This window comes from Corvus kubaryi, unplaced genomic scaffold (genome assembly GCF_017639235.1).
Source record: "Corvus kubaryi isolate FWS band 111438036 unplaced genomic scaffold, C.kubaryi_AGA036_p1.0 37354, whole genome shotgun sequence".
Taxonomy (NCBI): domain Eukaryota; kingdom Metazoa; phylum Chordata; class Aves; order Passeriformes; family Corvidae; genus Corvus; species Corvus kubaryi.
The window spans coordinates 429,855-447,066 of record NW_024581116.1 but is presented as its reverse complement, the minus strand read 5'-3'; the positions used below and the strand labels follow the sequence as shown (position 1 = coordinate 447,066).

Below are 17,212 nucleotides of genomic sequence, written 5' to 3'. Positions count from 1 at the left end.
ACAGTGGTAGGAGCACCCGTGCAGGTTGCATGGCACAGGGTGTTTCTTTGGATCAGAATCTTAGATTGGGTATTAGGAAGAAATTTTGAATAGATATTAGGAAGAGATCCTTTGTTCTAAGGGTGGTGAGGCAGTGATTGCCCAGAGAGGTTCTGGACTGTCCATCCCTGGAAGGGTCCGGGGCCAGCTTGGACAGGGCTTGGAGCAACCTGGGATGGTGGAAAGTATTCCTGCCTGTGGCAGGGGGTGGAATGGAATTTAAGGTCCCTTCTAACCCAAACTATTCCATGATTCCATGGTTCTCATTTTCCCCTGAGCTTAAGGACAAGCAGTGCTGAACTGGTGCCACGTGGTGTAACAGTGCGCTTTCTCCGGGAGTGATGTGGGAGATGTTGGGTTTATTTTAACAGGCTGCCATCTCATTTCATCTCCCCAGGATGCTCAGGGGGCTGAGGAGCGGGAGGCACTGGCCAGGATGGCAACAAACGTGGAAGATGCAGCTTCAGCTGACTCTGAAGCCTACATTGAGAAGTACCTGCGGAGCGTCCTGGCCGTGGAGAACATCCTGACCCTGGACCGGCTGCGCCAGGTCTGGCTCCAGGGCTGCAGCAGGGAATGCCCTGAGAACAGTGGGAGCAGTCCAGACACCCTCTTGAGTGCACACAAACTGCCAAACAACCCCAAAAACCACTCCAATGCACACCTCAGCCTCCCAAAACCTATGGCAAAGATCCACGGAAGCAGGGATGTCCTCGCTCAGCTCCAGCATGGGTGGGGCTGAGAGTTCTTTGTTCAGGGCACACTTCTGGGACGCTTGGTTTGGTTTTAAGGCTGTTCATTGCTAATTCTGGTTCAGAAAAAGGAGTTGTGTGGCCTTAACTTTTGCTTTCTGAAGCTTCAGCAATAGTTTCTGGAATTGCCAGTAGAATTTTTGTCATTTTGCCCACATTCTACCTCGAATTCACCAAAGCCATCCTGCCAATAAAAAAAAGACATTGATCGGGTTAATTCTAAGTGCTATAACTTGATCTGTTTACCAGGAAAAATATAGGAGAGAAAAACATTTATTGAAAATTGTTCTCCTGGATATAAATTACGCAAGCACAAAGAGAAAAGTTATGCAAAACAAGCTGAAGCTTGTGCCTGCCCACTATAAATTCATGGGGAAGTGATGCACTTTAAATATTGAAAGCAAGTTCCCTGTCATTTATAATTAGTTTAAAGGATTAAAATAGGAGCTCAGCTAGGAAAGAGAGTCTCAGTCTTTGCATCTCTGTCATCTCCTAGAATCAGGACTAGATGCAAAATCCTACATGTGCCAATCAGCAAAATACCAGATGTTAAAATTATCCATTCATAATTTTAGCCATGTGAACTTTACAGACAGCAGCCTGTGCCACATTTTATTTGTATAGACAAAGCTATCCTGGGATGATCAGAACTTTAATTCTTGCCAAATACACTTACTTTCTTTGTTTTGCTCTCTGTGACTGGCAGGAAGTTGCTGTAAAGGAGCAGCTGATGGGAAAAGGAAAACTCTACCGCAGGAGCCTGAGCTCCCCCAACGTGAATCGGGTGAGTTTTCCCTGCTGGCATCTCCAGCAGCTCCACTCTTTATTCCCAGGTGCTGGAATCATGGAATAGAGCAGTGAATTTCCTTCCTTTTCACCCCCCTGTGCTCATTTTTGAGTGTGGAAATTGCAAAGTGCAGACAAAATCTGCCCCTATTCCAGCTGCTTTCATCATACAGGCAAGTCCCTAAATCCACATTATCTGAAAAAGCAACGTAAAAAGAACTTGCTTTTTTTCTTTTTTTTTTTTTTCCCTGAGCACTGGAGATTTTTCATTTACTTTCCAAGTTGAAGAATTTTTTTTTCTCTTCAGAAGATTTGAAAGCAAGTTGCAAGTATTTGCTGAACTTAAGCTTTGCACCAGTGTCGTGCAAAAGAAAAATGAGACTTCTGCTGCCCAAAATTTGGAAAGAAATCATTTGATAGAACTGGTAATCAAACTAGTGTCAAATTTTGGCTCCTCCCAGGTCAAGAATTAAAATTTCACTTTGTATTTCTTGGATTTTAATTCTCCTTTAACCACAGAACTGTTCCTTTTCAGCCTTATGAGTCAAGAGGCATAGTTAGGAATTTTTTAAAGTTCTTGTTAAGAAATAATTCTGCTTCTTTTAACTCTTCCAGCTTTCTGCAAGCCGCCAGGATTTAGCCCCCCCTTATAACCTGAGCAGTAACAGGGTGAGTATCTGCAGATCTCCTGGTAAAACTTCAGTAGGAAAAAAAAGGAAGTGACTCCACTCTGCCAGTGATTAGGAGCAGAAATGGGAAATATCTGTGAAAAATGGGGCACCCCATGTGCTCCTGGATCCTTGAGACTGCTCCTGGCACAGAAATAGGTTTGGATGTGCTGCTCTGGACTTCTCTGGGGAAGTTCCCAGGTCTTCCTTGTCCCAGCCCCTGTGGGATGCTCAGGAGCATTGTCCAGCTTTACAGCTCTTCCAAAGCTTTCACCTGGGTGGAGGGAAGAATTCTGGGAGAAAGGAAGAGATTTGGGTCCCTATTTTAGTTCAAGTCCACCTCTAGACAGAATAAAAGCCTGTGGAGAAAAAGTCCGTGACCGTCCAGTGGTCCTAAACTTGTGGTGGGTGATAATTCAGCCCATTCCACTCCTTAAAAACACCAGTATAGACCCAAAGCATTACTTTAAGAGGTGAAAAATTAAATGTAAGCTTATTTTCCAAATCCTAGATCAGCTGAAGGATCTCCTCCTGATAGATATTCTGCCCAGCAAGCGTGGAGTCATTTTGAGGGGGAGAATCTGGTGGTGACAAGGCATTTTAATGCATAATGCAGTTGCACAGAATAATAGAATTTTGATGTAGTGCTCCAGCAATGGTTGCTAAATCTGCTACATCTGATCCATGGAGAGAATGCTAAAATACATGCAGGTGATAAAGTGTTTGTAGCAACTTCTGTTTGGAGAGAACTGTGGGATGTTTCAATATTGTAAGGGGTTTTTAAAGCAAGAATTAAAGATCAGGATTCTTAATGATTTCTGTTTTTCTCCTTCCTTCCCCTCAATGATTTCTCTCATTGCACATTTCAGAGCCCAAAGGTCCCAGCAGAGGTAATGCATTAGGTCCACCTAATGAGTGGGATAATAATTTTATCTCACTATAAAGTTGATTTTGCTCACTCACACGCTTTTATTTCCTGCTTTGAAGATGCTGCTGGTGGTGCCTCATTTGCATAGCACAGAGCAAACGAGTTTTTCCATTGAAATCCTGTCATTAATGCAGCGTGAACTGGTACAAAGCAGAGAACTTTCTCCTTGGGTGCATCTGATGGGTTCTTACAGAGCTGGAGCTGTTTAGGGCCATTTCTCACAGATTTTTGGACAGGGTGAAGTCATTTCAGAAGAAACAACCCCCTCTCAGCTGAAAAAATAGACATGAAAGCAAGCAAGTATCTAAATATCTGCCAGGGAATATTAGCCTGGAGATGAGATAAACTTTAAGACTTTCTCCCAAATCTTGCTCAGGCTTTATGGCTTTTATAGTTCAGTGTGGGCAGCTCTTGATTTCTATGAACAAATGACTTTAAAATAATACTGGGCCAATGGAAAACCTGCTTGTCCTTAGTTTTGTGTTGGTGCTCTCAGAGGAATGACCCCCTTTCCCAAGCTTTGGTTAACTGGAGTTACTGGCGGTGGTTTGCATGAGGTTTTGCTGCTCTTGGCCGTGGTTGTAGTTGCTGACAGAGACTCTGTGCTGCAGGAATGTGGAGCTGAGGTGGTGGAGCTGCTCCCCTTGCTTGCAGTGAGCTTCAATCCAAGGCACTTGTTCCTCAGGATGTGGAGGTGCAACCTCCCCAGCCGGGAATTTCTGGTTTGAAATGGATCTCTGGTTCCAAGGCCAGGCTGGACAGGGCTTGGCACAGCCTGGCTTAGCGGAAGTGTCCCTGCCCTGTGGAATTAGGTGATCTTCAAACCCTTCCATCCCAAGCTATTCTGTCATTCAGTGATCCCATTTCCGTAGGAAGATGAGCAAAAGCTTTTGTAATCTGAATGAAATAATAACAGATCCTTAAACGTCCCTTAAACGTCACAAAGCTCACTGGTGAGATCAGTCCTGTTCATTTTTTAGCATGAAGGATTTGAGAGTGGCTTGATAAGGCAGAGTTTTGGCTAAGCTGGATGTCTTTGTCCCTTGATGAGAAATTTGGTGGCAAAGAAATCTTCTCCAGCAGTCATGGGTTGTCATTTCATTGTTATTTTACCAGGAATTGGGTGTTGTTTATTACAATAAGCCAATCCCAAACAAGTTATTTGTTGTATCACAGGAAACAGCAGTCACAGGACAGTAACAGCACCTGAACTGGGTGCACAATATCGATGGAAGCCCTTGGCACATTGCAGAATATTCCTCTCCTTAACTTTCATTCCATTACTTTATTTCTCTTTCTGATTATCTCTCTCTGTTATCCCTTGCATTCCTGCTGCCTTTACCATGGATTTTTTAGCTTTGTGGAAAGGGCTCCTGAGTCTCATCCCTCTGTGTCAAGCACCATCCGTGCTGGTAAAGTTTGGAATGTGGGTGCTGCTCCATTCTCCAGCACTCAGAAGAGCCAGGGCTCATTCCTCTGTTAAAATAATAAAAAAAAAAGGAATATGAAACAAGCAAACAAGAATATAGTATGAGTTGGAATAAGAATTAAAGATGGTGTCAGTGCAACCACAACAGGCAGCTTGAAAGTTTCCAGAATTAGGGCATGGATTCATCCTGCAGACTTTGTTAGTAAAAACATGGATGGGTGGTCACACCCTCCTGAAGAGGTGGAAAAGTCCTTCTCCAGGACTGGAGCAGAGGTGTGGGATTGGTGCATTTTGGGGGAAAAAAACCACCTTGAAAGAATATCCCCGGGTGGTGACAGCACAGAGGGATTCCAGGGAGCAGGATGACTCTTCACACTGAGCTGTGTATTCCTGGGAAACATTTAAGCCAGCACTGGGAATTTTTAATAACTCCTGAGATGAAGCCTCCCCAGCTGGCTGAGAAGGCAAGGAGCTGTTTTCTGAATTTACTTCATAAGAGTTTTATGGACTTTCATGTTGTCAGCAGGACTGCACGTGGGCTCACCTCTGGGTTCTGTCTGCTTGCTTAAATGAGAAAAAGGCAATTTTTACTGCTGTTATCACTGCAGATGTGGTTAGGGGAGAGTGAGATGAGTTTGATTTCTCCTTGCACATCACACTTGTCAGGTGATGCAGGGGTATTGAGTGTCTGAGTGCTGATATCAGATACAGGGGATGAATTTTCATGTTCAAGGGGGCTTTTGTTGGAAATTTAATTTAATTTAATTTAATTCAGTTGGACACTGAATTTAAAAACTGAGTTGACTAAACTGGATGAATCAGAGGCACAATGAATGGCAGGCATCTCTGGGGTGTTTTACAGATCAGACTAAATCACATATTGGTGAAAAATGTCACAAGTTGCTCTTAAAACACCTCTGACAAGAACTATTTTGTCTTGGACAGTTGTCCTTCCAGTCCTTCCTGTCCAGTATTTGTAGCTCAAAATCTAAGTAAGACAAGATGGTGCCATTCAACCTTCAGTTTTTTTCTGGGAACCAGAGTTTATTTCAGCAAATTGATTACTGTGTAGATTGAATTTGAATAATCCTGCTGTTCATGAGAACAAGTGCCTTTTGTCCCAGCTGTGTGTCCCAGCTGTTTGCTTGTATTCCAGTGCTATGTGGTCACCTTTTCCTAAGCCTTTTCTGAACTGCTGAAATAATAAAACACAAGAACTATTCATTTCTCTTACCCAGTGGCTGCATTTTAATGGTCTGTCAACTTCAAGGAAAGATTTGTCAGGTAAAAGCCTCCAGATGACTTAGGCAGTGATGATCCCTACCTGCCCTAAAGGTTTTGTGCATGAAATAAATTCCCTGGGGTTTTTCATGGAGGATGTGTGAAAGAAGAGAAGGCAGAGGAGAAGAAGGAGAAGGTGTTATAAAAATAAACCACTTTATAAACAGCTCTGCGTTAAAACACATCAAGGGACTTGCATTCTTCTGGTGGCTACTTTTGATTTGTTAAATTAAATCACTTGACCTCTGTTTGGTCACTTGGCAGAGACCAAATATATTCATGAAATGATGACTCCTCTGGGCAAATGATTTACAAGCTTCCTCTCTTTCTCTCACCACCCTTCTTGAGAGAGAAAAGATTCACAGCACTTAAATAATAATAAGAATAGACTTTAAATTTGTTGTGTTGCAGTTGGTGAATGCACAAAGCAGCACGGGAGGGTGCTGGATGACGTCCAGGTGGGAAACTTGGGAACTTCATCAAGTTGATGTAGTTAATAGTTTTTTTAATTTTTATTTTATTGAGATTGAGATGGGTCATCTTTCAATCCAGCTTAGTAAAATCATGCATGAATTCCCTGTGCACAATAGTTGACACTTCCAGTTGTCTCCAGTATTTTCTTTTCCATATGTTTCTCCACCTGTTGCCCTGATGAACCTAATTTTGATGGTTTGTTGTCATCTCTTGAGTTGAGGGTCACAAATCTGACCTTCAGTCTAAAATGATGATCTTTGCACTCTCCCCAATGCAAGTGTAATTAAAAAACCCAACATGCCTTAAATAAACAACCGCACAAATCTTTTACTCATTCCTGTTCTCAGGACCTTCTTTTTATTTAGCCTGGCAAAATACTTAAAATTATTTAGAAGATGTAGTTTTCCATAGTACCAAGGCTGAAACAAAACTTCCAAAAGGTCCTAAAAATAAAAAAGGCTTTTCCCTATGGGAAAAGTCACCAAATGTTGCCATTCTTTTTTTACAGGATGAATATTTTGAAAGTGTTCTGCTGGTTCGTTCCTACTGCATTTTTTCAGCATTCCCCAAACGGGGCTAGAAAGTCAAGATATTTGCCTGAAATCATTTTTTTCTTGGAACAGTCAGTGAAGGGCACTTGTGATTCAACAGATCATGACTCAGAAAATGATTTAGTTGCTCTTCACCTGCATTCAGTCCCTGTTCTACTATGCTACAATACTCCTTAAATTTGTAATATTCGTTCTGTTTCTTCTGTCTCTGTGCTCTCCAGAAGCACTTAGGCTTGGCTCAAGATGTGTCACCTTAATCCCTGTGTCTTTAAGTGGATCACTATCCCAAGATCCTAAAGGATCACTAATCAAGCTTTATGTTCTCCAAAAATGAAGCTTTCAGATGCTTCCCACCCTTCCATAGCTCTTTTTCCTCATCCAGTGCCAGCATCTACCAGGCTGATGGCAGATCAGGCCAGGAGGCAACAAAACCAATATTTCAAGATTATTTTGAGTCTTGTGCTGTTTGCTTGGAGTCTTCTGTTCTTTATTAATCTCTGCCCATGGTAAGGCCACCTGGGAGAGAAACCTGCACTAATAGAAACACAAAAGCCAAAAAAGTGAAGGAGTTTGGGGGTGAGGAATAGGAAAGATGGTTTCATGGAAGCATTTTGTGGAGCTTTCCAGCCTCAGACGTGACTCTTGGACTTGTGTAAGACATAAATGAGTCAGGTCAAAGATAATGCTGGAATTGGAGGCTTAAGGCAGGGGCAGAGCAGGAAGCTTTCAAGAAGGGCTTGAACACCAAAGTCCTCAAAAGTAGCAGACTAAACAAACCCCTGCTGCTCCCAGCCTGGGCTCCATCAGCTTGACATTCAGGATGGCTGCCTCAGTGACCTCAGACATCCATCAGGTATCCCAAATTCGACTTCCCAGCTGCAGCACTTGAGTGTACCTGGAGCAGGAGGGCTGAGGACAGGTCCTGCTCTGCCCAAGTGAAGGTTACTTGCTATTCAAAGCAGGAGAGCTTCCCTGGGACTGACTTATAGATCCAAATGGAAATGATTCCTGCCCTGGGCTGCTCACTGTGACCTTCAACCCATTGGAGAAATCTATTCCTCCTATCCTGGCTTATTTATTATTTGTGAAACATTCATGACTTCAAGTTCCAGTTAAGATTAGTTCGGCTGCCTGTCATTTTTATGTTCAAGGTCACTTTAATTCCTTGCGTCCAACAGTGGGAAGCTTCTTGAAAAGGCACATTTTCCCCCTCTTCCTCCAGGAAAAAATACTGGAAACTTGCAGTCTGGGATGCAGCAGGTCCATCGATCCCTTGTAACTCCTTTTTAGTATGTTCCCTGCACATTTTACTGTGGAAGTATTTCTCTTCCTGTTCTGTCTTTTAAAACACAAGGAAAATTCAGGTGTACAATAAAATCCAGATGTTGCACCAGCCACAGCAAAACTCTTCACACACACAAACACACACATACAAAATAGTATCAAACTTCAGTTTGTATCAGTTTGGCTGCACCATCCTGTCCTTGCAACCTCTGGTCATGGAAAGGAGAAGCTTTGCAAGCTCGTCCTGAGAACATTTTGCCACCTGAACAGGACGACGCTTTCCCACAAGACCCTGAGACTCCTTGAAGAGTCTGAGACTGGACTTTTTTGACCCAGAGACTCATAAATGGGTATTGAATTGCCCTCAGGTCTCCTATAAATGAAGTAAATGAGAAGGAACTGCTTTGGCAGGCATTGCATGTGTGCCTCCCTCAGACGTTGTCAGGACAACCCCGTGGAATTTTGGTTTCCCTTCCAGCTCTGCACATCCAGTTTGGTGAAGCAAAACCAAACCCTGTCCTGCATCCACATGAAACTTCCAGCAGAGACACACCCTGGCCAGTCACTTGGAGTAATCAGACAAACCTGTGAATGATTTTACCTATCAAGATGAGAGAATTAGTAAAAAATGGATTTTGCCACGTAGATTCTTGACACTCACATGCTGATGGGAGAGAGTGGCCTGGGGATTCTGATCTCTGTTAGCCAGGAGGCTTTGTCACCGAGCCAGTTTCTAGCTGTGAGTTTGAGAGGAAAGTTCCAAAACCACAGTTTTGAACCTTTTTAAAAGCAAGAGAAATCACCCTCATGTGCAGAATGGTGTGTGGGATCCATGGGAAAACCCAACCAGAGAACCTTGGGATCTTGGGAAAGCAAAGGAGCTGCTCTTTTCTCTGTCACTGTTTCTTTCTCATCTGCCTCAGGCTCTTGTAGGGCTGAAAATAATCTTACTTCATCTTCACTAACCATGGGTCCAAACCCTAACCTATCCTGATCTCTTTGTGGCTCCTGCTGTCCACAGCTTGGATATTCCAGCTTTCTCTTTTCCAGGCTGTTGGAAAACGTGGCAGTGCCACAGCTGCTTCCTCTTGATCTGATCAACTCCTCCTTTCTCTGACTCCAGGCACAAACATCCAACCTTTAGGTCTTGTATTACTTGTCTTGTTCAGAGCTCTGTCCTCACCCCTTTTTCCTGACACTGCTTCCACTACTCCTTAGCAGATCCACAAAATATTCAGGAATTTTGGGCAGACAGCGCCATATTATTTTCACCTGGTTGTAACATACCTTCCAAAACAGAGCAGCACACCTGAGTGAAATATTACAGCTGTGAGGTCTGGAAATAAACTTCTTCTGTGCCTTGGTGCTGAGGGTGCTCATCTTTGCAGGGCTGGGTCTGCCAACTAAAAGCACCCCTGGGGAAGGGTCTTTCCTCAGCTCTGGCACTCTGAGCTTGGCAGAGGGGCTGTGCAGGGTGTGTCAGGATTGCAGTACTCCTGCTGTTGTGCTAACTTGGAAAATTAAAACTTTTTTCTCCTCTAGGGTCGATGGGAGAGTCAGCAAGATGTGTCCCAAGGTGCCACAAACTCCAGTAGAGGCATTAGCCCATCTCGTACCTCCCTGCCGGGCTCTGGGCAGCAAAACCACTCTCCTGATCCAGGTAAGAGCTCTCCTACAGCTCAGAGAATTCCCTAAAAGAGAAATGAAGTCACTGCAGCTCCTGAGTGTCACAAGAAGCTGAGCTGCTCTCAGAGAGTGCTTTCCCTTGGATAATTCTTCAACCATAGAAGCCATCTCAGACTAGAAAGAAGAGGTTTTTACATTTTTTGTAGAGGGTTTTGGGTCAGCTTTGGGTTGGTTTTTTTTCCCTTTCTCCAAAGAATAACTGTTTTCATATTTCAATATTTTTTTTCCAACAGGTATTGGTAGGCTGGCTGCTTCCTACCTGAATCCTGTCAAGTCCTTTGTGCCTCAGATGCCAAAGCTGCTGAAGTCCCTCTTCCCTGTCAGAGACGAGAAGAAAGGCAGGCAGAGCTCTCCCCTTGCACAGCAGGTAAAGCATTAAATCACCCACGAAATTCAATATTGGTGAGTGCTGCTGGACTTGCTGGCAAAGAGCTGTTTTATAAAAGTTGTTGCAGAGCAAACCAAGCTTTTAGGCACAGCAAAGCCTCGTGATCCACTTCCCCTCCATCCTGTCCAGGGATAGTGGAGCTGCTGGAACTTATTGATACACACTCAGCCCACTTGGCTTTTTACAGGTGCCAGCTCCACTCCCAGTGTGATTTATGGGCCTCCCACTCGCAGCAACAATAGTGAAATTTATGAAGGGCACTTAGTGGTGTTTGTGTATTGCCAGGAGGAAAATGTAATTCTATTTTTAATTCCTTATTTCATATCCCATCCCCTCCCACCCCTCGCCTTTTACCATCTTTTCCTGTCTACTTGGGGCCGTTGCTTTTGTTCATTTTTATCTATTCCACGTGTCAGGGAAGCATTTGATTTCCTTTTTTTCTTTTGGGTGTTGTGCTACAGAGCTCCCACCTGCTCCAGATGGGGCTTCTGTGCTCTGAGCAGAAGTGATTGCATGGTCAAACTGACTGAAAAAAACACTTCTGTCTTTTAAAAAGACACCAGATGAAATAGAGAATCCCATAAAAAATAATATAATCTCCTTCATTTGCGAGGCTGTGGTTTATTTATCAAGGAATATTTCCCTATAAAGTAAATTTTGAAGGTTCAACAGACTGCTGTGAAGATGAATCTGGAACCGGATCTCGTGTGAAAGTTTTTGGGAGTCCTTTCTGTCCATGCTGGCTCTGCTCTCATCCTCTTCCCTTGCCTGGAGTTCTGGAAGCTCATCACTTGTTAACTCAGACTTTTCCTCAACTCTTGCCATGCAGACAAACATTTTAAAGAGTATCTTCCTCAAAACACAGCAAAACAAACCCTACAATCCCTGAATAACTCTTTTTTTGTGGTTGGATCCAGGTATTTTGTTCTATTGTTTGCTACAACTAAATTTGCTGTTCCAAGAACATCCCGAGACCACAGGAAGTTGTTTTGGCATAGTAGAAATACAGTAAAATATTAAATAAATAGAGCAAAAATAAATCCACTAACACTTAAATATTTTTAAAAGTAACTTATGACACATCTAGCACAAATAAGAATGAGGCAGATTTAAAATATTTTTGACTGGGGATTCATTTCACATTTTCGTGTTGCCTTTTGCTTGCTGTTGAGGCTGGAATTGTACAAACCCCCTCATCTATGAACTGTAGAGAATTAAAATGAAGGTGGTGGCTTTCTTTCAAGGTATTTGGGTGTGGAAAGATGCAAATAGGTGCTCTTACAATTGCAGTGAGAGCCTTTCACACCTTCTTGAATTCTCTGTGAATCAGTGAGAGCTGAGAGGAGAATCGAGGCCTAATTTCCTGCCTCTAGTCTAACCACCTGTTCCCACTCCTTTCCTGTTCAAGATCAGTCGTGGATGATTTGTCTAGAAATCAAGTTTTAAACTACAGAGACATCTCTTTAATGAGATTTTAGTTTATGTTATGCATTACTATGGAAAGTCAACCAGGTCATGATCTCAGTGATTTTTAATGGGAGGGGAAATGCTATTAATGCTTTGGTTTTTAAAATAAGAAGAGGACTGTGGGATGCTTTAATGCTTGGTTGCACTGGAGAGCAACCCAGGCTTTCCATGACCACTGGATCTGTGTAATTAAATGCAATTTTAGAATCATTCTCTGCTTTCAGGTTTTGCAGTGGAACCAGTCAGTTGTATTGCAAAGGCACTTCCCTGGTTTCAGAGGTTTTACAAATTCCTTGTGCTCTATCTGTAGGGAAACAGGGCTTCTTCACTGCTGTCAGCAATCCCAGGGAATCATGGAATATCCTGAGTTGGAAGGGACCCACAGGGATCATTGCTCCAACCCCTGGCTCTCCACAGACATCCCAACAGTCCCACCCTGTGCATCCCTGAGAGCGCTGTCCCAGCATTCCTGGAGCTCTGGCACCTTTGGGAATGTCACCATCCCCTGGGGAGCTGTTCCAGTGCCCCACCACTCTTGGGGGGGAAAAACCTTTTCCTAATCCCAACCTAAGGAAAGGTGCACAGAAGAGAGAGAGAAAACCTGAAGGAATTGCCCCAGAATCAGCTCCAGCTTCTTCTGTGCAGCACAAAAATAAAAGAGGTGCCTTTGCAGCAAGCCTGGCTTGAAGATCATAAATATCCCATCCCATAATCTCCCGTGCTGCTTCTTTCTAATGGCCTGAGGATGCAAATGTGGGCAGAGGAATTGAGCTGGAGGTGGTGATGGATGGCTGAGGGACACGGGGGGCTCGGGGGGTCACTGCCAGGCCGTCAGCTTTAGCACCTCATCCCTCACTTGCCAGAGCCAGGCAGGCAGCCAGGAATTCCTGTGGAACTGGAGAAACTGCGCCACGGAGGGGACACAAAAATGATCTTTCTGAGCCTCAGAGAATACAGAACAGCACCTCTAGGTCTGTGGGAGAACAAAATTGTAGTGCACAGTGGCAGGGGACATAAATAAACATGCAAGGTGGGAGAAGTGGGTGGTAAACTGCAAAAGTACGAGGGGAAGGCAAAGCCAAAAAGGACTTTCTGGCTTTAATTCCAAAGGAATCCGAGCCTTAACTGGGAAGTGCTGGAGTTTTGTTGCTCTAAACAACAATTTGGGAGAGCGAGGTTCAGGAATAGAAATGACAAAGAGGATGGAAAGATCTAAATCATCCTTTCCTGGCTGGAAGCTGAGATATGGGGAGATCCAGGTTGGATTTTGGGAAAAGGTTCTTCCCCCCAGAGGGTGCTGGGGCACTCTGAAGCAACTCCCCAGGGAATGGGCACGGCCCCAAGGCTGCCAGAGCTCCAGGAGCGTTTGGACAATGCTCTCAGGGATGCACAGGGTGGGATTTTGGGCCCTGGGGTGCAGGGCCAGGAGCTGGGCTGGATGATCCTGGTGGGTCCCTTCCAACTCAGGATATTCCATGATTCCATGATTCCGTGGAAAGCAAGTTTCCAAAGGAGCAGGACTGAACCTTTATCCAAGTCTGGAGTTGAATTTAAGTTCACCGTGACCATTCCAAGTGGGTGCGGTACCAAATCTCTGATCCTGTGCCAGTAAAAAAGGAGATCAGTTCTGATCAGTCATTACAAAAATACACTTTTAAATTATTTTAGCAGCTTTTTATTTCAGTCCTGCCCATTGCTTAGAGTGGCATCAACCTTAAAGCAAGTGAGCCCACACAAAATTATCTTCACAAAGTGATCTTCCCTTGTTTAGAGTGGTTGCTGGAGCTTCCAAAAAACCAAAAAAAAAGCAGAGACATCCCAGTCAAGGTGGTGGCAGTGAACAAAATTGCTGTCTTTGACCTTCTGCTGCAAGTTTAGTAACTAATCTGGAGAATAATGAACCGCAATTAATGAAATCTGCTCTCGTATTCAAGTGTGTTTCTCAGACAGCACATAAAATAATTGAAAGAACTTCCTGCTCTCTAATTAGTTAGATTGAATTAATTTGGCATAATAGGATTCTTTATGTAACTCGCAGAACGGCTTCCGATGAAGCTGTTTATGTACCTAAAAGATTGGGTTCTGATGAAGCTGTTTATATACTTTCAAGTTAGAAAATGCCTCTTTTCTCCTTTATCTGGTGCCTTTAAATTAATTGCCAGTAGTCTGTAAATAAAAAAATTAAAAAAAAAAAAAAGCCAACAATTGAAACCTTTCTCGATGGCTGGAATTGCTTTTTATTCTCCCAGCCTGTTCTGGAAAAAGCTGAGAACCACAGAGTGCAAGATTTGGAGCCTTCTGCCCCTCACTTCACTGCTTGTGGGGAAAAGCTTAGAATCCTTGTGTAAAACATGCATGTGGATGGAGAAGCAGAGTTTCATCTCTCTGTGCTTAATTATATCATGTAGGAATTGAAACTCCTCTTTTTTATCCACATGCTAAGGCTTTCCCAGGGTACACCAAGCAGAATTCCTGTTCTTTTCCCTTGTGACCCCGTGGCTCTCCAGGAGCTGCCTGTGTAATTGCATTTCAGGGCATCACTGGGTGCTGACATTAAAAATGGACATATTAAATATCAGTTTCTGGTTTTTTGGCATTGGTGTGGCAGAAGGAAATTCCTGTGGCCAATTTGGTAAGTGGATTTTGGTCACCTTCCTCTCCAAGAATCTTTTTGGATGCTCAGATGTCTTTTGTTAGCACGTGGCTTAAGAGAGAGATCTTGAGTCACAGATTCATTTTTTTAAAAAATGATAATAAACTCTTTGAATTTCCATGTTTTTCATTTGTGCTTTATGGTGTAGCCACATGGAGAGGGCAGCTGTCACTTCTTTCCCTTCCACCTTCTGATGCAGACATAGAAATTAATCTTAAAAACGAATGAAATGCAGTTAATGAAAGGCTTTCTAAATAGACAAAGCCCCTTTTCTGGCAGTCCATTAAAAAATAACAGTTTCATGGATGGGCCTGGTGCACAGTGTAATTGCTAGAACTGACATTCCTTAATCAAATGTAAATAATGTGGCCTCAGAGAACCTTCTTTAACATCTTGAGGGCTTTCTTTTTTTCAGAGTTTCAAGTAAAAACTCATTTGGATGCTACAATCAGCAGAGCTCCACAGCAGAGCTTGTATGTCTCCTTGTGACTCAGTTGTTGGTGTTTTGATTTCTTTCTGAGCTCAGTTTTCGCTGTCATCCTCAAATACAAATCGTTTTTGATGAGAATGAGTGTGGAAAACTGACTTTGGAAGTTTCAAACCGCTCAAATTTCTTTATAAACTAACTTAAAAATGGGTATGAATTACTCTTTTTATCTGCCAGGACCTAGAAATGAAGTAATTTAGCTGCATAGAAAATGGTGTGGTTCATTTTGTATAAATGGTACTAGAAAGGGGGAATTCTGAAGTCTTATTACAGGCTGAAATCTTCCACAAAGGGAAGGTGGAATTAAGAGGGGGTTGTTTGGGTTAATGTTTAAACGCAGAGTGTATTTAGAGAAGAAAATGAACAAACACCAAAAAACCTCAACAAATTAACTTGCACTGGATTTCAGATCTCCTTGTGGAAGGCAGGAGATTTTATATTTGAGTGATTAATGACTTTGCCCTTGATTTTAAAATAATTTTGAAGAGGAATATTGTTGGGGGCAGGGAGGGAGTACCTTTTAAGAGAAGAGCAGTGGAAATTTGGGATAATGTCCCGTTAGGATTGTATCAACCTTGGCTAAACCATTCCTGGCACTTGATTTACCAAAATATGAATATCGATCTAATATCGATATCCAACTGAGACAGACAAAAACTCTCTTAACAGTTTAGAGTTAGAAAGTGAATGTTTTATTTGGCGCCAGACTCAGTGTGGGATAGCTCCCTAAGACACAGGGCCCTGATCCAAGCAAACACAGCGCTTTTTATTTACAAAAATTATGAATATCCAAAATACAAATGCATATTCATAACATTAACACCTCCCATTCTCCGCTTCGTATGGAAATGAGCTTAAATGTCATTAAGCATGCGTAGTGTGTGCTCTGAATGGAGTCGGTGGTCTTGAATTGGGTCAGTGGTGCCAAGAAAGATGAAGTAACTCATCTTCCTCATTTTGACCTTTTCGCCTCTCTGAACTTTAACAATCCTAATTACTTTAGTGACCTCTAAGTTTCCTCTTGCGTGACTTTTGAACGGGTTCCCACCAAGGGAGGAAATTGGTAATTGTCCTTGTTCCCTACACCAACTTACCAATGTTTCTGTTCCTCGTTCTTAGCACAGCTAAGCAAACATGCAAATGACAGATCATCACTTATTCAGTAATCAATTACTAACATCTTAAAACCCATTTCAGGTCCAGCTCTCTTAACTATTTTAATTAGCTCTAGCTGGGTCCAAATTCCTTCCTATTCTAACTAATTTCAACACAGCTAGCCTATAACTAAAATCTTTATGATTCTATGTTTCACACTCACAGGACAATTCTTGGCTGCCCTGGCCCGATCTGTTCTCTTAAATGCCACTGAACTTTGTGCATATTGGGTGTTAATACTGAGGGATTTTCATCCAAGTGACACGAAATCAAAGGCTTTGCACTGAAGTCATCAGCCACCGCTGCCAGAGGCGTTTTACAAAGTGTTTAATGACACAGAAATACCAAATGAGTTTTGCTGAGCTCTTCGAAGAGGTGGCCACTGTATGTGTGTGGAATCTATGGGATGAAAAGATGTTCTTTCAGGATTAGTGTTGGTGCCTCTGTAACTGGGGACAGACACACAATTGCTTTTCCTCTTCAAGCTCACCAGCGTGGCAGGTTGGGCTCTCTTTTGGTCACCTCGGAGAATGTGCAAAGTGACCCCTCAGTGAGCACAAAATGCGCACGCGTAGAGATCAAAGGTTCGTAGAACCACCATGGAATCACAGAATGGTTTGGGTTGGAATGGACCTCAAAGCTCATCCTGTCCCGCCAGGGACACCTCCCACTATCCCAGGGTGCTCCAAGCCCTGTCCAACCTGGCCTTGGACACTTCCAGGGATCCAGGGGCAGCCACAGCTTCTCTGGGCACCCTGGGCCAGGGCTTCCCCACCCTCACAGACAGGAATCCCTTCCCAATATCCCATCCATCCCTGCCCTCTGGCAGTGGGAAGCCATTCCCTGTGTCCTGTCCCTCCATGCCTTATCCCAAGTCCCTCTCCAGCTCTCCTGGAGCCCCTTTAGGCCCTGGAAGGGGCTCTGAGGTCTCCCTGGATCCTTCTCTTCTCCAGGTGAGCACCCCCAGCTCTCCCAGCCTGGCTCCAGAGCAGAGGGGCTCCAGCCCTTGGGACATCTCTGTGGCCTCCTCTGGACTCTCTCCAGCAGCTCCAAGTCCTTCTGCTGTTGGCCCCAGGGCTGGAGCAGCTCCGCAGGTGGGGTCTCAGAGGGGCAGAATCCGCCCCTCCCCTGCTGCCCACGCTGTGGGATCATCCCAGCACACGGGGGATTTCTGGGATGTGAGT

General features: G+C 43.6%; 1 protein-coding gene across 3 annotated transcripts in view; it reads left to right on the top strand.

The window, feature by feature from the left end:
• The window catches only part of KIF13B (kinesin family member 13B), a 119,909-nt gene that overhangs the window by 91,035 nt on the left and 11,662 nt on the right, over window positions 1–17,212 (top strand). For 2 of the 3 annotated variants that reach the window (XM_042032771.1, XM_042032770.1), the window contains exons 33-38: window positions 437–589; window positions 1,498–1,575; window positions 2,193–2,246; window positions 3,115–3,135; window positions 9,735–9,852; window positions 10,112–10,245. In XM_042032771.1, coding sequence (XP_041888705.1) covers window positions 437–589; window positions 1,498–1,575; window positions 2,193–2,246; window positions 3,115–3,135; window positions 9,735–9,852; window positions 10,112–10,245 — 558 coding nt within the window. The remainder of the gene's footprint in view (window positions 1–436; window positions 590–1,497; window positions 1,576–2,192; window positions 2,247–3,114; window positions 3,136–9,734; window positions 9,853–10,111; window positions 10,246–17,212) is intronic. The other variant, XM_042032772.1, reaches the window with a different exon arrangement.